Raw genomic sequence first — 24,813 nt, forward strand, 5'->3', positions numbered from 1 at the left:
TGTATTTATTTTAAATCATATGCAAAATTAATATTTATTCTTTGAAAGAATGGATATAGCTGTGTATGTCCAGAACTGAAAACAGATTTGTATGGAATCTGTAGATGTGCTGTTGTGTGCCTGTATGGGTTTATACCCAGGTGTATCTGTATGTCTTACATCAACTTACATGAGATTTGAGAGATTTAAAAACTTGTGTTGAAACATGCAAAGATATTGCAGACATTTGATGTCCTTTGTGATTTGGAGTCTCCTAGTTTGAAGTCACTTGATTTAAATATTACTCATGTTTTTATAAATGTCTAAAGCACTGTCATGATAACAACCTTTAGGGAATCATTTTTCTTCATTTATCTTAGATTCTACTAAGACACTAGAGAGCTTCCTTTATTCAGTCACCTTTGTTTTGTATGAGTCTTGCATGACTAAGGTGCATAAGGGGATGAAGTACAGTAAAGACAAAATGTACAAAAATCCAGCAGAGGTTTGTAGAAGAGAAAGATAACTCCATTTCATTTCCAGAAGCATTTCCAGGACATGGAAAGTGAGATCTTTTCATCAGGCTAACCTTTGGAAGTATGTTTTAAGGAGGTTAAGGAGTTACTGAAAGCTGATAATAATTTGCTGTAAAAAACTTGAATAATCCAATGTAAGAATATTAGAAGAGCAGTTTGGTTTTCAAGTACTGCCACAGACCACTGACTAGTTTTTATTCCGTATTTAATCAGAGTTGTATTTATGAATGAAATTGTATATTCAAAAAAGGATTAATCCTTATAACCCTGGGGTTTTTTTCCCTGATGCTTTTTCCCAGATATGAAAATATACCCTATAAAATGCAAATAAAAATGTCCTTTTCCACCATAAAAATCTGGGGACAGAGAATATCTAAAAACAAGTTGAAAATTAAAATATTGGAGTTCTCTTACATACATTTTCCCCCTTCCCATCTCTTATTTAGTTTCATTTATTTCAGAGGAAGTGATCACAGAATAATATATTCTTCCATTTAGAGATTGGTATTGGGTAATTAATATCTATTTGAAATAAGCATTTAGAAATGTGAGTAATTTAATAGAGATTAATATTCTGCAGTGAGCTCAACAATCCCGATTATTTTTTGGATGGAGAATTCACAGTGAGGAACAAAGTGACAAGTGCTCAAAATCTCTTAGGGGAACGAGTGAACCAGGTCTAGTGATATGTCTGAAATAAAAGTGTTTGAAGATGCGTTCACTTCTGAATAATTTACTGTGTTCTTCATCTATTCCTCTGTATTTACATGGGATTAAATACAGGTGACTTTAACCAGAGGAGAACTAGCATAAAAAAACATTTGGCCAAAAAAAAAAAAATGTTGTTAGTGTTCTAAAAATGCATTAATAAGGACAGAGTTATCGGCAGCTTCAAACTATTTTGTATGCTGGTAAATGTGACTGGGCTTTTTTGAATATGCATGAACAGCATTACAATATAGCTGTTGATTGATAAGGATAAATCTGTGTTATATTTTAAAGATGCATGGTTCACAATGATCACTTGCATTCAAGGCAGTGTTTATTTGGAACAGATTAGGAATGATGTAAAATATATCCCATATAACATTTTACTTCTGTAGAATTATGCCTGCTTTTCTAAAAGAGAAGGCAGCTACACTGTTCAAAGCAATTTTTTTGTGAGTAGAGATGATATCAAACCTGTACTTTCATCGTTTGTTAATCGTTTGAACTGTGCTACACCTTTCCTGGTGGGATGAGAGTCTGGCCAGGGAAGTGCCATCACTCACTGCAGTGATCCGCAGCAGCCGCTTGTCAGCTGTGATGCAGCTCCAGCCTGACGGACTGTGGAGCCCTGTGTGCCCTCTGTGAATGAGGCCACCAGTTTGGGTCTCCCTCCTCTTATCAATCATTCTTCTCCCTGAAATTACCTCAGTTTAATGTCTTTAAACAGTGGTCTCTCTCTGAATTTGCTTGGCATTTAATGAAAGATTTAAAAATTAGTAAGAGGTGAATGACAATGACAATTGCATAAGCCTGGTTTCTTTAGGAAACCAACAAAACTTCCTAGACTACAGATTAAAATTTTTGGTGAGGTAATAATTTCAAATTAATTTCAGATAGGCTGTCAAGAATTATTTAATTAATGCTTTTGTTTGTTGTTTTTATTTGGTCATTATGACCAAGTCTTGCACACTTGGCCATATGTTTTTATTGTGCATTTTAAATACATATCTATCAAGTTACCTCATAGTATATTTTACAAAAAATTTCCTGAAACTGTGTTGAGTGGGTTCCAGAAAATGCAAATAATTTTGAGTACCACAGTGTTCAATAAAGAAGAGACTGGGGAGATGGTCTGTTTGTTGACAACCCTTTCAAACTGCTATGCTGCCCTGATGATTTAGTTGCCATTTCTGAAAAGAATACTTCTTGCAGTGATAAAACAGTACTGGCAATGTTGATTAGGAAATTCTCTGATATTCCCAGAAGTGCTGCTTTGCAGAGATACAGTGCCAAATGTTATGGTAATTTAAACTAAGTGCAACCCTTACTAAGTAGTTGGAACTGAAGAGAATTTAAATCATTGAGGAATTTGTCCTGTTATGATGTGTCAGCATAGAGCAAGAGCTTCTGTGAAGGTGTATATTTGAGTTATTTTGGAATTGCTTCTTTTAGCTAATTCCTACTATTTATTTTATTTATGTTAAGAAATGATATTTTGTAGTCTTTTGCATAAAATTTTATATATTCTACATAATAAGCACCAGATTCCTGATCCTAAATGGGGACACCAATATTTTTATTGTATAATATATAAATATGAAACGAGATTAAAAGTATTCCATTTTCTTTTTATCTGTGTAAGTCTCAGACAGTTTGGACCTTGGATGCCATGACTGTCAGACCTGGAGGTTCCCCAAGGCAGAAACTCCTAAAGGACTCCTTAGCAGCAAAAGAACTTCAGACCATGGAAAAACACCTAGCTGGTATGTATGGGATCAAGGAACCATAAAATGCCTAGAAGTACTCACCCAGCTTGCTTTGCCAATATTTCAGATGAAGGAAGGAATTATCTAACTCACCTGCCAATGAAAACAGATGAAAACCTTAATTTCCCCTTTATTTTAATTGAAGAAAACACAACTAGTGTTTTATTTGTAGATTTAATGAACTTCACTGTAAGTACAGTACTTGAACATTAATAAAACTGTATTAAATATTCTGTGGTCTGAAAGCATAATAATGCACTTATTTTTTTGTTTCCATATTTCACCCAGACTTATGCAATCAGCAGGTGCCAATGTTTTACTTACTGTTAAACAGTCTTTAAAAGCAGGCTGCAATGGGTGTTTAGCTGGTGAATAGATTGCTTTGCAGGAAAAACTCACCTTGTTTATGAGACTTCTGGTTGAGTGAAGCCTTTTAATTTGTGTGCCTTGGAACACCTGCAGTATTTTTGATGGGATAACCATTTCTGAAAAGTCAAACAAAAAAAGTGTGGTTTTTTGGTAAATAGATGTTTCACAGCTCTGTAAAGATTAACAGCAAATATTCTAAAATTTAGCTTGCAATTTGTTCTTCTTTGTAACCAATGTTTTCTATCTTCAGCTTTCATTATAAGGTATGACATAGACCTATAGTGTGGTAGTCCTATGTTATGTATGCTATTTATTATATGGTGAAAGCTTCAAAGGGTAAATCTATGAAAAGTAATGTTGCACTGGAACATAAAGACAGTATATGTAAAATGAAGGTAGAAATGAAATTTATCTGATCCTTTTTTCAAGTCATTTAGAGAGTGAGGCAGAGAACACTTTCGGGATGATTTTCTAAAAGACTTTGGATATTTATCTTGCCAGTTACACTGGTGTGAAAGACTTGGGAGCTGTATCCTCTTTAGAAAGGGGATGTTGCAGCTGAGGCAGAAGACAAAGCTATGAGCACAGTGAGGGAGGCTTTTTAGGAAAAGATTTTGCTCATAATGGAGCAAGAACTAAAAATTATGATATATACAAATGAAGCCTTTCTGGGTGGGTTTTGTGTCTGACAATAGAGATGCTGTCATTGAAGGGGTTTTTTTGATAGGTTCATATACCTTACCGCTATTAGAGCTTCAGCCACCGCCAAACAAGACTGAAAAATCCATGAGCTCTCTCTCTAAACTGAAACTCCCAGGAGTGTCTAGTGGGAATCAGGAGAGCAGCAAACCAGTATGTGGTTTCTGTAGCATAGCAAGGACCTGTGTACCCCAGGGGCCTGTGCTACCAAGGCAGCACTTGTTTTCCCTTATGTTGCTGCAGTTGTCACTCAGGAGGGGTCTGGTGAAGATCTCCCTACTTTGATTTATGTCCTAACTGTTCTCAATTCCGTGGTCATACAAGCTGTTCTTGTATGCATTATGCTATGAAAAATGCAGTCCCTTGGCAAAGATGACAGTAATAACTACAATATTCAATAGAATATGGAATTTTAAATATTTAATTGACTATAAACTAACTAGCTATATTCACTTAATCTCTGAGATTCCTTCTGCAGCTGTGTGACCCACAAGGTTTTCTCTCTCTCATCAGTGTTGTTCCTGTCATTTGACTTTGGGCCTGTTTTTTCAGTAAAGCTGTAACATGAGGTTCAGTCATTCTACCATCCAGTAATTTTTTTCTGGCTGAGAACTTCACATGAAAACAGCCCAATTATTAGACATTAGACTATTGTATTCCTAATAACTCATGTCTTATTATTGACACCAGTGGTGCTTGAGACAATTATTCCCCTCAAAGACAAGAATAACATAATTTCCATGAATAATCCGTTTTCAGAGTACCTCAGATAATAATGCTGTGGTTTTGCTTAGCCTCATTTGTCTTACACATTTGCAAAAGTTCAAGTGTCTGTGATATCAGCAAGTCTCTTGTTTCAGTTCTCTCAGCAAGCGCGATGGAACCTATTAATTCTTCGAAATGGCTGCCTATCTAGGCAGTAATTTAGATGCCTGGGTTATGACTTGGATTACCTGTGTAATGATGAAGAATGGTTCCCTGTCTCAGATACACCTTCTTAAGAGGCCTCGCCTTCCCTTATGGACTATGTGCTGGATAAAACTCACTCCTAACATAAGGCATAATTTGGTGCCTGTGCCTAAATTAGGGACTAGCAGCAACTGCCAGCAACTACCTCAGCACCTTGATATTTGAAAGAAGCAGTTTTACAAAATCAGATACTGGAGCAATCAGTTTTCTTTTCCTTCTGTACATATGACTCATATATTTTTTTGTCTAAAATCCAGGCTCTTGTGTTACTCAGTTGTATTGTATTGCTTTGTATTGCCTGCAAATAGAGAATATTTTTTTGGTAGTTGATTCCAGTATCTTGCTGATTTGGTTTGTTACACTGATTTTGTGGTCTTTGTATACTTCTGGAAAATATTTTATCACAAAAAGAACTGTTAAAAAATAAACAGTTTGTAAGTGCTTTGAATCATATCCTTATTCTGCTATTTTTTATATGAAAGCAAAATGCCTTTGAGTAGCTCTTTGCTTTTTATTTTCCTTTAAATGACATCAACAAAGATTTTTAAAAATCCTAAGTCATAATTCGATTGTATTATTTAATACGGATCAGATAATACTGCAAAGCTGGGAATGCGTGATTGCTTTTTCTTTCTGGTTGAAAAGCTTATATTTAAGCAAAATCAAACAGAGGATGTGTAAATAAAACTGAATAATTATGCTATGGAAACATGTTAATTATATGTAGAGAAATGATTATAATAATTGGTTTATCTGCAGGCTTGATTGCTATATGAAATTAAGGAAACATGAGCCAGCATATAATGTTTATTTAACTCTTACTAAATCATTCAATATTCATGCTATTTCTTAGCATGCTGAATTCACTACAGGCAAGTTGGAGATGTTTAATTTTGCAAAGAGATAGACGAAGCTGGATCTTTACAAGACCATATTCTTCATTTGTTTTAAATCAAGTAGCCCACAGTATTGTTTATTGGCCCCTGAATTTTTGCCAGGCATGTCACAAGTTCTGCACCAAAAAAGGAGTGGGCAGCAGGTTAAGGGAGCTGGTTCTCCCCCTCTAAGATCAGTTCAGTTGGTCAGAGCCTGGTGCTAATAATGCCAAGGTCGTGGGTCTGGTCCCACTATGGCCCAAACTGAAGAGTTTGACTCGATGATCCTTATGGCTCCCTTCCAATTCAGACTATCCTGTGATTCTGTGATTCACTGCTCCACATTCATGAGACCCCACCTGAATGCTGGATTCACCTCTGGGACCCCCAGCATAAGAAGGATGTGGACCTGTTTGAGCGGGTCTAGAGGAGGCCACAAAGATGCTCAGAGGGCTGGAGCACCTCTCCTATGAAGACAGCCTGAGAGATTTGGGGTTGTTTGGTCTGGAGAAGGGAAGGCTGCAGGGGAGAGCTAATTGTGGCCTTCCAGTCCCTAAAGGGACTGTCAAGAGAGCAGAAGAGGCACTTTTTACATGGATATGTAGTGATAGGACAAGGAATAATGGCTTTAAACTAGAAGATGAGAGATTTAGATTAGATGTTGTGAAGAAATTCTTACTGTGTGGGCGGTGAGGCACTGGAACAGGCTGCCCAGAGAAGTTGTGGATCCCCTGTCCCTGACAGTGTTCAAGGCCAGGTGGGACGGGGCTCTAAGCGACATGAGGAAGGCATCCCTGCTCATAACCAGGGGGTTTGGAAGCAGTTTACCTTTAAGGTTTCTTCCAGCCCAAACCATCCTCTGATTCTATGAAGTTCCAAAGTGAAAGCATAGTGGAAGAGTAGTTCCAAAGATGTAATAATTTCAAAATGGAAATCATTAATTTTAAGAGGTCAGCAAGGAATCAATTAGAAATATTCTTAACTGTGTGCTAGAAATATTGACTATGTTTTGAAATTTGTTAACAGCAAAATACTAATTTTTTAGAAGTTGAGAGATACTTTTTTAGATGCTTTCACAACTATTTCAGTTTTACTAGCTTTTCGAGTAAAAGCATTTGAATTGTGTGCAATATGTTGTATTAGACTAGTAACATGAAATTGACATGGTTTATTTTCCTGTTTTCAAGATGTTATAAATTATGTTGATGTTAAGGCAGCACATCTTTAATTATTTAACATACAACATTCCTTTTATACCTAATGGTAAACAAAAGTGAAAGAAAATCTCATTTTCCAATATGCAGTTTAGAATCTGTTTCTTTTAGGACTTTTGGAACCTTAAATAATTGTTGTCAAAATAAAAAAATTAAATGCCTATTTTAGACAAGTTGACTTAATAGGTGTCAACTAAATCAGTAGAGCCTTGCTGATTTAAAGCTTCTGGGACTGTGACTTGTGCCGTTTAAGTGGGAAATGGTATTCCTTTTTTAAAGATAATCAGCTGTCTCTATAAAAATCAAGTACAGTAGAGTACATGCTAGGGAAAATGAAAATTCGTAACAGTAGTGTAAGATAAAATAAACTTGATTAAACTGTTTGTTAAGCTCTACATTTGTTCTTGCAAGGACTTTCAATATGTTATCAATGCCAACCTAAATTCCAGCTACCCTTGCCTGACTTTGGATATATTCTGATTTAATTCCTTAGAAGCATATGATTTAAATTATCTCAGGAGACACTTTTCATTCACTTTCCTTAATCTGTTGTGTTTCTAAAACAGATCTTATTTCTTGTGGCTGTGTGAGAGGTAGGGATTGGGCCACCAAATGGCTGTAACCTTTTCTCCTTGGACTCTGGATGCCGGTAATGCCATCACCTGCTGTGGCACTGATGGCAGGCCAGAACACGAAATTCAGGTTCAAACAGGATCACAAATCTAGATGTGCTAGAGTTCAATGGTTATTTCCCTCAGAGTTTCTGTTGGGCAGTAGACAGCAAGGCCAGAAGCAAAACTTTTGCCTCGAGCCAGTTTTGGATTGCTCTTTGGTGCAGCTGAGTATAGCAAGTTTACATCGCTGCACCATCTTGGTTTGATACAATCTTATTTTGCAGTAGCTGTGCAAAAGCCATAATTATGTCCAGAGACATAATTTTGATGAAACAAGAGGGATTTTTATAGGTTGTGTTGACAAAGTGGTAATATTTGATTTCTGTGGGATAGTTGTGTTTGCAGTGAATCAAATGTAAATAAACTAGGGAAATGCTTGCCAAACATTTGGACTGTTAATTCAGATGCCTTTTATTTTAAGCATGAATATATTTTCTCTGCACAGCTTCCGGTTTTCACTTACATTGCAGAAAACCATTTAGAGTTTTAAACCAGAGAGAAACAGTGAGTTTCTTTCTTTTCTGTTTTGTTCGTGTGTGTGTGCACAGACATTGAGAAGGACCTCGCACTGTGGGAAGAAGCAAGGCTTTCAAGAAGCCCTGGTGTCCAGCATCCCAGTGTGGTTACCTCTGACCATCCAGGCACTCTTCAGGCTGCGCAGGGCCAAACCCCCAGGCCTCAGGTGCCAACTCCGATGGGGAAGAACATTCAGCTCCAAGGAAGCAAATCACCACCGCTGCCCACTAACAGCAGAACACAGGTCTCCAGTGTCACAAGCAGTAGACCTTCAACGCCTGCTGCACAAACCAACAGGCCATCAACTCCAGGGAGCAGACCTATGACCCCAAATAGCTTGTTGTCACGGCCTCTTACCCCTAGCAACCAAGGAAATAGGGAAGGCATTATTAGTATTCAAAGAAGCAGATCTTTGTCATCTAAGAGCCAAATGGGGAGGACCCTCAGTGCCGCTTCAGGGCTTTCTGTGCAAGTGAGTGGAGATGTTGTTGGAACTGTCACTACTCAGAGAAACAGTTTATCAGAAGTAAGATTTTCAATTTAATGTTTTTGCTATGTTTAATAATGTGAAGACTTGATTGCATTTTATGTTCAAGTAACATCAGTATACCTAATGTCACCTACTGTGCTGAAAAGAGCTTGAAATATAATGATGAGAAAATTAGCAAGGAAATACTGCTCAGCTTTGAGAGGTACTCATTAGAGAATATCAGTATTATTACAGAAATACTGAAACACTCGTGCCCCCCAAATTTACAATGAGCTTGGTAGGGCTTGCCTGTATGATGCATAGCAATTTTATTAGCCTTACAGTTTCTCACAGGTGAAATGGTAAGCACAACTTTATCTAATCTTTATGTTCCAGGGTATTTTTTTTCCTGCCACACTGGCAGTGCATGATATTTTATTGGTCTACTTTTTATTTCATTTTTTTGGGCACATTGGAATGATTAGTTAGGCATCACTGAAAGGACAGGTTTTTCCAAAGCACCAAACTGAATTGCAAGAGAAAATGTCCAACATTGTTGAATCACTATCTAATGCTATGTGCATGTTAACTAGGCTGATTTACAGCATAAGAATTTTCTGTCCCATATTAATGGGTTTTACAGGACTAGTCTTTGTTTAAAACAAAGCAGAACAAACAGTTAAAGTACCTTGTAAATTCTGAGTAGGATTCTCCTCTGCTAACCTTAGCTGCCTTAAAGATAACTTCAGTGTGTAGGCAGTGGAAATAAAAGCACCTGTGGAAGAAAAGCCCTGCTGTCTATCTCTATACATGCCTTACAAAGGTGAGTCTTTTCTCAGGATATGCCAGTCCTTCTATACTGACTTGGGAAGGAACTATATGTCTAGACTGCTAATTTTTCAACGGTGGAGTATGTTTGTTCCCACCATTATTAGCAATCTCTTTGTAATCCATTTGTCAAAGCCTGGAGACCTTTTTCCAAGACTGAAAATAGTATCATACCTTTAGATTGTTTCTGAGAAGTATCATCTGTTTTAATAATCTGTTGGGTGTGAGACTTGACACAATGTATTATCAGTCTAATGACTTCTAAAGAAAATTTAAAATGTTGTTTATGATAGTGTTGTTTAGGGTTGCTTGTAGGAAAATTAGAGATTTAATACTTAGTATAACCCTGCAATTAATTATATGACATCCATTATTTGTTGTGAAGGAAAGGAAATGAGGCACAGATTACTCTAAAACTAAAGAATTTGGGGAGGAATTCTTAGTTAAATTTGGAGGTAAAATAAATTCTCATTATTTTGGTGTTTGAATGGCAGTGCACTAATCCTATCACTCGAGCTGCTTCTTCACTTACAGTTGAATATCCAGATTAAAGACGTGAGGACTGAAGGTGACTACAAGTCTCCTATAAGTGTCTTCACTGCCAGTTGTTATATTTTCAAAGCACAAGTTTTCCATGGAAAAAAAATCAGTAATTTTAACACTTTTTTTTTACCAAAAAAAAATCACTTTGTGATTCTTGTGAAGTATGGGATGTGTTTGTGTGTTACAATTTTCTCACATATCAGAAAATGAGAAATGAAATTAGTATTTAACTAAAGGATGTTCAGAAGAAATGAAGGGTTTAATTATCTCCTACTAAATTCTTCACCCCTCTTTTTCTTCCTTTTTAGGCAGTCTTGTTCTTAACTGATGCATAGTCATGTGATGCCAAGTAAATTACTGTATATACTCCTGAAAGTACGTGTATGTAATGAGCACTGCGTCTCCACCAAGGGATATCCAGTCTGCCCATCACTTATGATCTTTCCTGTAAAAAGGCAGGCAATTAAAAATGCTTTCTTCCACAACCTTTCTGTAGTTATAGTAATAATAACCAAGAGTCCCTTTTAATTTGCTGTGTCTTGTTACCTCTGTTTGCTGACAGCTCTCACAGTAAGTGTCCTGTTAGACTTTTCATATATGTATATATTTGTCTCAAGAATTTTAGGAAGTTAGCAATATTATTATTCTATTTTCCAGTTAGAATAGCATGTCCAGATTCAGCCAGAAATCCACTGTAAAGCTGATGTTAAATGTCAGCATTTCTATGCAGGATCTTATCCTCTGTTAAAATCCCTTCTAGAAGTGACAAATTCTTTTCTTTCTCATTGCTCACTGGGTACAATAGTACCTTGGCTGCTAGTGACCCAGCTCAGACCCTGTTTATCCTTTCTGACATGCACAAGTGACCTTTGATATAATGGAAACTCAACTGGGGACTAGCTCTGCTTCCAGAGGGAAAGCTGCTAGTATGACACGTTCATATGGAAGACCTGCCTCTGCCAGGCTGTAAAGGCCCATGGATATCAGAAAGTAGCTGATGGAGGTACGGCCAATCTACAGCCCTTTTAAGCTGTCTTTGCCCACTAAAGTTCCTGGTCACTTAGAGAAGTGGATTTAGACAGAACATACCCAGGAAATATGTCTGTTCTTTGACACTTTTTGCCATGTTAGATGTTTCCTCCTATTTGTGGCCATATGATCTTATTTTCTTGTGTCACAGCTTCTCTCTGACCATGGAGACATATTTTAAAAAGGCAGAGGTGGTTTGGGGTAGGAGAACAACAAGAGTTCTGTCTTTGTACTTTTACAGATCACAAACATAAAACTCAAGGCTGATAATGTAATTTATTTTGCGACTTTCATTGTAGGTTTTGTATCCTCTTCCTGTATAAAACCAGTAAAATAAAAGGAGGGAAATTGCCTTTATTCTTATTAGCCTTATGGTCTCAACTGGGAATTTCTACTAGATGTAAATACACTGTGGTTATATTGCCAATCCTATACAAGATACTATGATAAGATTTTGGAAATAATTCTGCTTCTTTACTCGTAGGTGATGTTAATGGAATTAATCAGTACAGCGTTGATATATACTTGATGAAAATAATTCAGTTGAAAAGAATGTGACTACTGGGTACCAGCAACATGTTTTACCATAAGGAGCTTTATTTATTTATTTACTTGTTTATTTGTTGGGAATTTTAACATATCTCTCAATGCCTTATGTATGCATCCTAGATTGTAACGTGTTTCAGAGTAACATAACAAGTCTAAATAGAAAAATATTACTAATAAATACAATTCAAAGTTCTTAAGCTTTAGTAAAGTTCATGCTTCAGCATGGGTGGTTTAATCTTGTTATAGCAAAAATCTTAAATAATTTGGCAGGTACTTAACATATCAGCTGTTAAGAATGTTTTGGGGTTTTTTAATGCTCAAGACTTATAATGATCTGAGATTTTGTGGACAAGTTTCTGCCTTCTGGCACACATAATATTACTATGTTCTAACAGGTGTGTTTTATTATCAGCTCTGTTCAAGGCTGAATTGAATTATAGCAAAGAAATGCTACCTAGAGAAATAGTTTTATTATCTCTATAAAGCTAATAAATCTGGGTTCCAAATCCTTTGGCAGAGATACATTTATGCACGTACCTAATCCTTTGGTGTTTTGTATAAATTGGCAAAGGAATGTTGAACCCTGCTTATCTCTTTAGGATGGATTCCATTAAAGTGACACAATTCTGTGATACTTGTCAATAGCTGTAGAGATGAAAATACTACTGACTCCCTTTTTTCCCATATCATTTTCTGAACACATGAAATTTTACAATAATTTTATTTATTGAGATAGTTTCAAGTGATATTCAGCAATCCTTATTAGTCTGTCATTCTTAAGAGCAGGAAACTTCATCTTACTTGAATATAGCCTTGATTAATAAACCTTTTATTCCTATTTACTGGAGTACAGAGCATAACTTGTGATGAGGACCCTCTTTTTGGTCAGATACTTTCATTCTGTTCCACTGCCTGGCTCAAGTCTTTGCTCTGTGTTTTTGGAAGATTATGTGGATCAGTGTGAGAGTCACTCATCCCTAATGCAAGAATCCTGTTACATGAACCAAAACATGTTCAGTGTTGTCGTCAGCAACCTTCTCAAACACATTGGAAATGGCAATTCATGAGTGAGGCCTGGAGCTCCTGCCTGAGTTTACTGCTGGGCCATGGCAGCAATCTTTGTGGAGTTTTTTAACACATTACTAACAGAATTAATAATTTACTCCCAGCGAGAGAGATCTTGATTGAGCAGCCTTCAGTCTCCCAAAACTGATTTCAAAAAGCCTGAATTCTGTGTTTAAATCAGATAGGCTAAGAATAAAATTTATGTTGTAGTACAATTTACCTTTAAATATGTAGATTCTGGTTTCAGCTGATGTAAGACAACAAAGGGTTATTACCCACCTTTTTTTTTCAAGAACTTATAAAAATCTGGCCACTAATTTTATGATATCTGGGCAATGTTAAAGTTTTCTTTTAGAGACTAAACTTGCATGTTTGAACTGCTTTTGAAAATAAAACTGTGCATTCCAGGCTTATCTCTCCCCTTGAATATTGCAAAGGAATGTGTCAAAGTATTTTATATGTCTGTGTGTGTACATGTTCATACATATGTGTGTGTCTGCATGGAAAAATATTTTTATACACATACATATATATAATATATAAAAAAGTAGGTAATTTTAAAACATTTTCAAAAGTATATATTCAGCTGCATATGGATTTTTAACCATGTAAAACATTTGTATTTTGATGTTTTATGGTATCTTGGAGACAAAAGTTTCCCTAACATTTTTCCTTCCTAAGCCTTCTTCTGCAATAAAACCATAGGTTCTAAATCAGGTTTCAGATTCTTGTTCTTATTAGACTAGAAACAGTGAAAATTTTGACAAATCAAAGCCTCACTTAAGCAAAATGCATTTGAAATGTCTATGCAGTCCAAAAACTGCAGGGTCAGATGTAATATCTGCAGTTTTGTTCTGTCACTGCATTTCCAAGATGAGTACATATGTGCCTGTCATATCTGTGTTTATAGCAGATAGACAGCTAAATAGACCCCTTCATTTCGGTGGTTTTGGGTTCATTTTTTTGTTTGTTTGTTTTACTGAATAGATAAATAATTTCTAAGGAGCCTGCATATCCTCTACATTCTGGTTTTATTTCACAGCAAAGTTTTTTTATTCTTGAAGTCTTTCTCCTGTCTAGTTAATTGAGGCTACTGTTTGCTGCAGTCTTCATTTATACAGAACAATTGTCTGTCATTTAATCTAAAATAGATCTGTTTGTGGCAGGATGAATTCTTACAACAGTTTCAACTTGCTCATCAACCTTGGATATTGCCAAGTGACACAGAAAGTGAAGGAGTGGAAGCTGACCAAGACAAATGTAAGTATATATGTAAGGACCAGATAATACATCAAAAACCGTCAACTTAACTTCTATTTTCCATATATTCAAATACTGTGGAGATGTCATGCCTGCTCACAGGAGCTTTTCTCACAAGTACCAATTACTTATTTGTCTGAGGGCTAGACCTTACAGGATTGATTTGCAGAAGCTTTCCTGCAGTCACTGAGCAATGACAAAATGATCACAGACCACACTTTACTTAATCTAAGTGAAACAATTTGTCCTGATGTGTTAAAGTAGCTATTCCAGAGAAGTAACCTGAACTTGAAATAGGCAGTCTGTTTAATAAATCTGTATTCACCAGCAAAAAAAAAAACAAACCCTAAAAAACTTCAGATCTGAAAAGCAGAGCCTCCCTTCTTAGGCCTGTCACTCTATTGTCTCTGTTTTGCTTGCATTCTTTTTAATTCATCTGTATTAATAAAAAAGTTCTTAATCATACAAGTAATCCTTAATATCCTACACTCTTTGAAGTATTTTTGTAATCATGGAAGTGAAGGTCAGCAGGATCAGAGCCTAAATGACAGAACAAGTAACTACAAGTAACAGGCTATAAATTGCAGTTCTTTCAAACTGTAGCAAGTTCCCCCTGCCTACAACATACCTGTAAATGATCTTACTGTTTCACATTTTCTTTAATTCACAGTAATTTTGTGATCTGCAAGGGTGAATATGCAAACTGTTTCCTAACAGATTTTAGGTGATACACTTGAAAAGAACAGATTATTTAATCAGCATGTTTAGAAAATTCAGTACTGGTTTAAACATGAAGAGTTAACATATGAAAAACACATTTTCTTTACAGAAGGGAACAATTCTATAAGGGATTAAGGATTCATAATAAACATGCCAGATAAACAGAATGTATTTTTACATTATGCTAGTTAAAAGAATTGTTTTCTACTCATACATCAGTTTCACAAATTCATACATAGCCCAGAGTTTGACTGAAATTTAAATTTATGCAGTGAGGTTCTGAAGAGCATGTGCCAGGTCTTTTTGAGCACTAGTAAAATGTTAAAATGAGATTGTGTGCATCCAGCTGATTTTAGTCCAAAGCCAGTAATATGACTTCCACCAGAGCCTTTCAGTTATCTTTGGACTGAAGCTCCCCTTAGGAGGCTCAAGAGATACCCTGTCACCTGCCTTTTATGTGCATGCAATTTTTCCTCTGTATTTTCTGTAATGAATTTACAGTCCTACAAACATTGGTTGGATTGGCTGTGCACACACAGACTGATGCCAATTATGTGACCAGGGAGACTGATGCTCCGGGACATATCAGGTACACAGCATGGTTTCTTATAGCTGCTGTACTTGAATTGTGTGGGTGTGAGGACTTGTGAGCACCTAAAATCCTGTACTGTAGTATTCCAAGAATCCTGGTAGGTCACTGTCACTGCCCAGAAAACAAAGTGTTAAGTTAAAAAAGTATGTTGTTAAGGTCAATGTCCAAATCCCTCTTGAACAGTGACAGACTTGAGGTAGTGACCATCTCCCTCAGATGCCTGTTCCAGTCTTTCATCCTCTCAGTAAAGGAATGCTCCCTAATGTCTAGTCTGAATCTCCCCTGGCACAGCTTTGAGCCATTGCCATATGTTCTGTCACTGAATACCAGGGAGAAGATATCAGTGCCTCTCTCTCCACATGCCCTCCTCTGGAAGCTGTGGACAGCAAGGTTGCTCCTCAGCTTCATTTTCTGCAAACTAGACAAGCCCAAAGTCCTTAGCTGCCCCTCACAGGTCATTCCTTCCAGCCCTCTCACCAGCTTTGTTGCCCTTATCTGGACACATTCAAGGACCTTCACATCCTTTTTAAATTATGGTGCCCAGAAGTGCACACAGTGCTCCAGGTGAGGCTGCACCAATGCTGAATACAGTGGGATAATCACCTTCTTGAGGAGCTGGTGGTGCTGCGTTTGATGTACCCCAGCATGGGGTTTGCCCTGTTGGCTTCCAGGACACGCTGCTGACTCTTGCTGTGCCTGCTGCCAGCCAGCACCCCCAGATCCCTTTCTGCAGAGAGGCTCTCCAGCCACTCCTCTCCCAGTTATACTTGTGCCTGATATTAGTCCATCCCAGCTGCAGAATCTGGTATTTTAACTTGTTAAACTTCATGCCATTAATCACTGTCCAGCATTCTGGTCTGCGTAGATCCCTCTGCAAGCCTCTTGTCCCTCCAGAGAGTCAGCAGCACCTCCCAGTTTGGGATCATCAGCAAATGATGTGCTGATGGTGGATTCAACTCCTGCCTGCAGGTTATTGGTAAATGTGTTGAGCAGAACTGGCCCTAGAACTGACCCCTGGGGAACACCACTGGTGACCAGTTGCCAGCCACATGTAGCCCCATTCACTGGAACCCTTTGAGCTCTGCCCTTCAGCCAGCTCTTCACCCAGCACAGCCTGCAGCCACTCATCCCCCACAGCTGGACAAGTTGTCCTGAAGGATGCTATGAGGGACAGTATCAAAAGCCTTGCTAAAATCCTGAAAAAACACATCCATCACCTTTTCTTCATCCACTGGGTGGGTGCCCTTACCATAGAAGGCTATCAAAGTAGTTAAACAGGACTTTCCCTTTGTGAACCCATGTTGACTGCAGTGTAGTTAGCTGGTGCACCCTCTATAATAGATCACTGTTTCTACTCATATAACTAAAGTGATGGAACAAAAAATGTTTTATTCAAGTAGTACTTCCTGTAATTGAAATCTAAGAGTGAAAAATTTTATTAAAAATGACTAATGGTGGTAACATTCCTGTCTCAGTTTTTATGCTAGTGACATTGTCAAGAAAGTGCACAACTGCCACTGCTGACAAAGAGAAGCTGCCAATTCCTGGTTGTAAAGTGGAGTCAGCAAGGGGCTTTGGCACACTTGCTAATGCCAGTGATTGTAGGTAGAGCAGCTGGCAAGATTACACATCATTTTTCACGCCAAAGTAATGAATCTGTGTGGATATTTTGTGTGTGATTTAGTGTTGAGAAGGCCCAGGAGTTCATAATTTGTGAGTTTGAGCAGAAGAGCTGCAAAATTAATCTTTACAATAGCAACACCTGTTCTTTAACTCAGCTTTTAATAAATTACATGTGGATAATGTTTACCACATTCTTTGACTACTTTGAGATAATAGCAGCCAGGTGTAAAGCTAGTTTTTGGTAGTGGGAAAACAATGCAAAAAGAGAAACTGTGTGAGTCACCTTGAATTCTTTAAAATTAATACCTTCTGGTTAGAGTTTTACAAGAAAAAGAATGAAAAAGTAAGGGGGGAGCAGTTTCAAATGTATTCAGATGTAAGAGTTTAGAGAGGCTATTTTCAAAGGAAGTGATAACAGAACTGGCTCACTTCGGAATCTCAACATCTCTCGACAAACATCATTTGCAAAACAGCGCGTATCTTGTCTTATGGAAATGAGATCTTGGTTCTCAGTTCTTGTAAATCAGACTTTACATTTTAAATTCTCCAGGCTCTCTGACAGCATTTAAAAAATTTATCCTTAGCAGCAAGTTTCAATGATAACTGGAAGTCAATAATTTTTAAACCTGCCTACTAATTATAACAACATTTTAAATCAAATAGTTACTCATATAAAAGGGTATAAATTATTCTAGCTTAAATGATTTGTTATGTTAAAGAAGGAAAGAAAAATATTTTTAAGAAGCTTTGTTGATTTTTTTAGCATACCCTTTCCTTTTCTTCTTTGTGCACTTAATCAAATTTGTGGCCATAGCTCAAAGAAAGAGATAGTATATAATTATTTGCTCTTGTAATGTACATTTTGTTATTAAAAATAGGAATTAACACAGGCATTTTAAGAGCTATTATACTTTAGTAACTAAATCTCTTCTGCTTGCTAAGTGTATTCTCCTTTGAAACTCTCTACACAATGAGAGATTAAAGTTGTCGAGGCAGTATGATACAAAATCAAGGACCTGTGGTGTTCTTTTAGAGTCACTAAAAATGTCTCTAGACAGAGCCTCATGAGTGTTCTTCCTCAGCTGTCATTCTGGAGACAGTTCCCCATTATTTTCTACAGTAGATTGCTTCTGTGCTGATTCTCTGCAAAGAGCTTTCAGAGAATGCACAGAGATCATTTTTGGGAAAAGGAGGGCTGTGGGGAAAATATTTACCACTTGCATAATCCTTTACTTTGATGAAAGTTCTTTGAGCTGGCAAGAATAGATTTTCTTCTTTATGGGGTACTGACACAGAAACAGAAGAACTGCACCTACTACCACCAGAACATTTTTTAGCCAGCTTTTGTGAGAAGAAAGTCCTTTCAGGGGACTCACAGGAGTCTGCTTGAATTTTCACTTGAGAACAAGTTCTACAAATACTACAGGTTGGAAATTTCTTAAGTATCTCTAGCTTCCAAGAACCTTGAAAAGACAAAGACAGGCTTTTGGTGTAATTTAATCTACCATCTGTAGTCTTGGCAAGGATTTGCTGCCCAAAAACCTAAGTCTGCTTTCTTGGGTGCCAGACTCAAGAAGTAACCCACACAGCAGATTTCCCCAGGTCACACAGCCTTGGACGTAAAGGATCCCTACCTCCAGTCAGTCCACCTAGCAGATGTACATGATAGGTGAATAAAGCAGGCTCTTGAAAGCTTGCTACTTGGTTTATCCAAATTAAATACACCCACAGAACATTAAGGGTTGGAAGGCACCTTAAGGATCATCTGTGTAAAAATATTCCTTTGTGCTTAAGGCATGCCAGTTCCTGTAGTCAGTGGCACACGAAGTTGTGTGTCTACTATCACTTCATTTCAACTTGCCAAAAGGAGCACTAGATGCTCATTTCTAGCTCAGTTGATCTGGGGCAAGTGTTGAACTCTCACCCCATGACCTGTGGCAAGAAATGTAAATGTTTTGCCACTCTTCATCTGCAAAAGTCTTTGCTAAGGTTGACAGTGAAAGGTCTGCTGATAAATCAATGATGGTTGGGAAGAAGTGGGATTTCTACTCCATTCATTCTTGCACTGGTCTTGAAACTCTGCAGTCAAAGACACTCTGCTGATGACTTCAAGAGGTGTTGGAGATAACCTTCATTTTCCCATTTGCACCCATCTGCCTAGGAAGAAACCCAAAAGAATGAAGGATGGGGGCTTTTTTGTAGACTTGAGAAATTCAGACTGTGTTCTAGTAAAATTCCAAATACAGTATTTGTCCGTGGGTAAATTTCCTTACACTGAGCAAATTCACATGCCAAAACAGTGAGTTTTTCCTAAATATGAAAATAAGTGTTCCTAAGATTTGGAAAATTGCTTGGTCAGAGTTAACAATAAGGAGGAGTCTACTGCAGGAATATGTTTTTGCTGTGAAAGTTTGCTTTTGCTAGAGCCAGGTGCTCTGCTCAGCCAGTATGAGTAAGAATGACAGAATTGGATTTAGAGCAGCAAGTGTTCATTGCAAACTTTATGACATTTACACAAACACATTCCATTTCTGTCATTAAAATTCAGCTGTTTGTATTTGTGTTCTGCTCTGATGGAGCATAGCTGTGTTGGAAACATCTCTTTCAGTGGGTATGAGTTGAGGGCAAGGCTAGATGTGGTTTCTCTAGAGAGTAAGGTGCTTATGAGGCATCAGTCAAACATTAAGTCAATTATATGTCTGGTTAGTAAGGACATAATTGTTGTAGTTGGTGTTATTTTCTCAGTGGATAATAAATTCACTATAAATACACCTTTTTTTTTTTTTTTTTTAACTCAAAGTTAAAAAAAAAGTTCCCCAAAAGGGAACTTCTGGGAGACTTTTATCCCAATTCATGAATCTTCTGGAGAAACTTATTGGTGTCTTTCTTTCATTTAATATTTCAAGAGTGGTAATACAAACTGCAGTAAAAAAGTCATATCTCCCCATTCCATGTAACCTCTGCAGAGGGTGTCATAAAGCTTTTGTCTGCTTGAGGTATGAGTTATTTTGTAAATTTCTCCAGTATGCCCTTATGTATATTAAAGAAAATCGGTTGTCTCTCATTCTGCCTGCCATTGGCTTGGCTATGTATTTAGCTTGAGACAGTTCTTGTCCACTTCAGAAATGGGATACCAGAAAGCACTGTGCTCCTGTAAACAGAATTTCTCCAGGCCTATTGGATGGTCTTGGCTGGAAGTCTCGTGACACTCATAGCTGAAGCTGCACCACTTCATGTAACTGCTTTTTGAGTCTCAAAGTAGATAAAAACAATTTTCTAGCATGGACACTTGCCCACTTGGTTTAATTATTTATAGATGGTGAAACAAAAGTAGAGATTTAAATTTTTTCTACCAGAAGTCACATGTCTGTTGGGCAGTGAGTGGTGAGTTCAAATGCAGTTAGGAAAAGTTGGAGTTAGACTCAAGTTTCCTATTTTTTGAATGGATGTGCTTAAATCCAAAGCTGCTCTTATCTTTTTATATTATTAAGGCTTTAATTCACATTACTTTATTTATACTGACTAATATTTGGTTTCATTTTGGAAAAGTTCACATTGGACTAAATATTTAGTATGAAAAGGGAATTTTCCATTGCAGTGAGTAAAAAAAAAAATTCTTAAAATCTGTTTTAGTGCAGAAAGCTGTTTTCAGTACAGCTTCCAAACCTACAGATATCTTTTTCTACAGCTTGCCTTATTATGCTAAACTTGGATTTCCAAAGACATTTAATGGAATAAAAAATGACACTATAATTTTAAAAATGGCATAGAGAATTATCAGGACACACATTAGGTAAATTAAAAGCTGGCTCAACTAGGAATCAAAAAATACAGTTTCTAATGGGAAGATGTAGATGAATGGGGCTCATTAGGGTCTGATAGGTTTGGATAATGGGTGGGAAGGACAAGTTGAAGTTATTAAATGATATGAATCCCCTGGTATAATGGCCACATTCCAGTAAAATGCGCTTTATTATAACCAGATGAAGTATATTTGAAGCAAATGAAATATATCTGGCACCAGAGAAGCATATCTGTCTCTGCTGAAGAATAATGAGGCTTTGTCCTGGAAATCAGTGACCTAATGGATTTAGGATGGTCATAGAAGATCATCTCAGTGTGAGCTCTCAGCATAAGGCTGTCACAAAGAAGGGTGGACCATTTCTTGAATGCCTTAAGTAGCAAAGTAATTATTCCACATCATATCAATAAAAAAACCCTGTGGGTTAGGTGTTTTGCCATTAAAATAGATTGGGATTACTTGAGGGATTTCAGAGGAAGATTAAAAATGACCCAGGGTTTGGGAATTCCTGTTAGGAATTTACCTCACTCGCATAAAGGGATTCAACCAGGAACTTCAGAGATAACCTGATATATGTAGGTAGACATTTAAGTAAAAAAGATTTGGCTCATCCAACTGGACAAGAGAAATTAAATGCTCTGTTGTAGCAACCAGGAGCTTCAAGTGTTATAAGCAAAAATTATGGGAGGAAACTAACTCAAAGCCATTAACATGTGGTCAACTTCTTAACTTCTTCTTAACTTCTACAGTTAAGAAGACCAGTCCCTGTGTTTTCTGTGGGTAACAGTCATGAGAGGAATCTGCAAATGAAACAGGTTTACTCATATTTGCTCTTCTTTATCCCACCGTAAGACAAGTTTGTTACTTAAAGATCAAACTTCAAACTGTGACAGAGCTTGAGTATCTGCTAAATGGAGCACCTCCAAGGAAAGCAGTTGAACATTAGGTATAAATAACAAAAAGCCCCCAACCATATAAAGGTGATAAAGGATAAGAACTGTTGCTAAGGTTTCCTAGGCTTTATGTCTTGTTTTTTGTTTGTTTGTTTGTTTTGTTGGTTGGTTGGTTTTTGTTGTTGTTGTTGTTGCAGAGGTTTTCATGGTATGTACCTTGCTCTGTTGATTATCAATACAGAATCACATAAAAAGTCCAGGCTTATCACCTGACAAAGTGAAATTTATTCCTATTGTATTTAATTAATTAGCTGGAGATAATGGGGAGAGTTTATTCCTACCAGGTTTCTTTAATCTCCCAGAAAGGGCTTGCATATTTATATGTTCAAAAGGAGTGAATAAATGTGAAGCTGCTGTGCCTGATTTCCTTCAGTGTTTAAAAATGGCAAGGTGGAGGCTCCTAAGGTAACATAGAGACCTTTATGCATTCACCTGTGCAATTAAATGTGGTTGTGGTGTTTATTTCCAGCTTATAACTTTGGTTCTCTAAATGGATCTGTGTGATAGGTCCAGTTACAGAATTACATCTTATACAAACACTGGAGGGTGCAGGTTCTGTTGCAGTCAGCAACATTTGCAAAACAGTCCACTGCAATATGCATATGTAAATATTTGTAAAAGCTGGATTTCCATTTGCTTTGGGGAAAGTTTTCAGCCTGAACACAACCAGAAATTAAAACATTGCTATCTCAGCTTATCTGATTAATCACAGTTGCATATTATGTTCAATGTTTTTTGAAACACAGGCTATTTTTTGCAATCTATTACCACTATGGAAAAAGAAGCAGCAGAAAAAAACCACCAAAACACTGAATAATTGGAAAAAATAGTGTAACTAAAGACACTGTTATTTGCTTCTGAATATTTTAAAATGAAAAAGAATTGAGATTCACCAACATACTGATCCATGTTGCTTATTTAACTGCGAATTCAGCATAATTGAAAACTTACAAAATGCAAACACGGTGAAGGATTAATTTTTCCTTTTCTCCTATTTTTGAGTACATTACATTTTAGCCCTAATTTCTGTGTTTTTCTGTTTGATTTCACAGGTTTGTGAAATCAGTGGGATTATTGAAGAATAATATATTTTAAAAATTATGGTGATCAAAACTACACCTGAAAATTTGCTTTAGTTTATACATAAAAATTTTAAATAAAGTTATTTTTCTAGTATCAGCAGCACCTGATTGGAACTGCTCTGATGTGTGGATGTTGTAATGCACTGAATCAGAGTATTTACTGTGGTACAGTGGCCTTAGGAAAGAAGGGTAACTGTCACCTTTTAGTATAAATTTACTATAATATTTTGTTTAGTTTATACCCCTGTTGTTTTGGATTGACATTTGATAAACTAAATTCTGGCTGACCAAAACAAACTTTGCCTAAAGACTGTATGTATTTTAACTTGTCTAAGCTTTTCTACTCCTTATATTTTTGTAATCTTTGCCCTTTTTTAGATTAATAAACATTGAAGTATTGGCTGCATCTGCCCATGTGTATGTCCCATTCAGGTCTCACAGAGAGCTAGCTGTTCACTCATAGTCACCTGCAGAGAGAGGTCAGACGGGGGAATGAGGGAAAGAGTGTGTGTGGGTAGCAGAAACAGGTGCTGCTTGTGCTGCATAGCTTTGTATTGAATTTATCTTCTTTGATCCTTAAAACAAATAAAGACTCTGTTAAAAAGGGAAGCATAATAAAGAGTGGTGCATGCATGCAAAAATAAAGCACCTAAAGGAATTTCACATATTATGATAAAGTGTTAGTTACCCATATGGATTACTGAAACAAACTTGCTGTTTAAAATATGCTATCTGGTATGTGCTGTGTGCTTGGAACTTTAGAAGATGTTTTAGCACAGACATCAAATGAAGGGATGTGGCCGTTGCATTTACTGATTTCATTTACCTGTTAATTCTGTCAAGTGTGTTCTCAGTTTCCTTTGTCCTCAATTATGTATGCTCGGGTCCTGTATCTTAGACAGAATTATATAATGAAATTGCTTGCAACTGTTAGAAAATACAGTATTACAAAGCATCTATTTGTTTAAGAAATAAAAACAAGTTGTCTGTCATAAGTGTTTCATAGTGTGAACTTTCTTCTGCTGTCTCACAAATGCACAGTGCTAAATACACAGAAATTGTATGGTCTGTGTTAGTCATGAGCAAGCTAAATGGAAGTTAACATTGTGATGAGCAAGTACTTGCTATCTGTGTCATCATAGTGTACAGTTCCTATCTGTAAAATGTTTAGCATACTGAAACCCACAGGGACAGTGCCTTTAAGTTCATTTCAGGAGGGTACTTTGTTAATTTGTTGTCAGTAAAGGAAATCTGTTATGCTGTGTGCATTTCCAATATATTTGAAGACTTGTTTGCATATTATCATCGATATACTGTATTTAGTCAGTCGTGCTCAGAAAAGCATTCTTGTGAAACTAATATCTCTTTTTGATGAGTTTTATTCTTCCTTAGTGGCCCTCATTTCATATTTTACCTTGATATTACTGAAAAATATAAAGTAGGATTGCCTTTTCTTCTTTCAGTTGCTTCACTAAACATCTTCTAAGTTGCATTCTTTCTGCTTCATGTCATTACTGGTTGAAATTATGACTATATTTAATCCTTGGGAAAAATCTCATTGAAATCAGGAGAACCAAGATTGCTCACAACAACTTGAGAAAGAAATTGCAATTTGGCAGCATCTTCATTCTAGAAGTTCTTGCATATATGAGAACTTCAAGTCAGTTTTGGCCCAGTAGGGCAGAGATATTTGGTCAGGGACGGGTCTGGTTTTAAATTTTGGTTACATGTGAAGAAATACAAGACAGGCTTTATTCAGAAAGGCAGAATATCAATCCTGTCTCTGGTATTCGCAGGGAAAAAAGGTTTTTCAGTTACAGATATGGTGAGTACATCACAACTTGCTAGAGTGATAAAGAATTTAGCAAGTACTAATTGTACACCAGTATCTCAAAGTGTGGTAGGATGTCTTGGGTGGTCTCTGTTGTAAAAGCTGTGAAGCCTTGAGCTCCTGAGATATGACTGTTCTTGGGACTGGCCAGAACAATGGTAT

General features: G+C 36.9%; 1 protein-coding gene across 5 annotated transcripts in view; it reads left to right on the top strand.

Moving 5' to 3' along the window:
- The window catches only part of C2H8orf34 (chromosome 2 C8orf34 homolog), a 152,865-nt gene extending 129,050 nt beyond the window's left edge, over positions 1–23,815 (top strand). For 3 of the 5 annotated variants that reach the window (XM_039549110.1, XM_039549114.1, XM_039549113.1), the window contains 3 exons: positions 2,866–2,986; positions 8,338–8,831; positions 13,955–16,111. In XM_039549110.1, coding sequence (XP_039405044.1) covers positions 2,866–2,986; positions 8,338–8,831; positions 13,955–14,098 — 759 coding nt within the window. In that variant the 3' untranslated portion in view covers positions 14,099–16,111. Of the gene's footprint in view, positions 1–2,865; positions 2,987–8,337; positions 8,832–13,954; positions 16,112–22,790 lie in introns of those variants that run through there. The other 2 variants (XM_039549111.1, XM_039549112.1) reach the window with 2 other exon arrangements.
- Positions 23,816–24,813: the final 998 nt, after the last annotated feature.

Source organism: Corvus cornix, chromosome 2, assembly GCF_000738735.6.
Source record: "Corvus cornix cornix isolate S_Up_H32 chromosome 2, ASM73873v5, whole genome shotgun sequence".
NCBI lineage: Eukaryota > Metazoa > Chordata > Aves > Passeriformes > Corvidae > Corvus > Corvus cornix.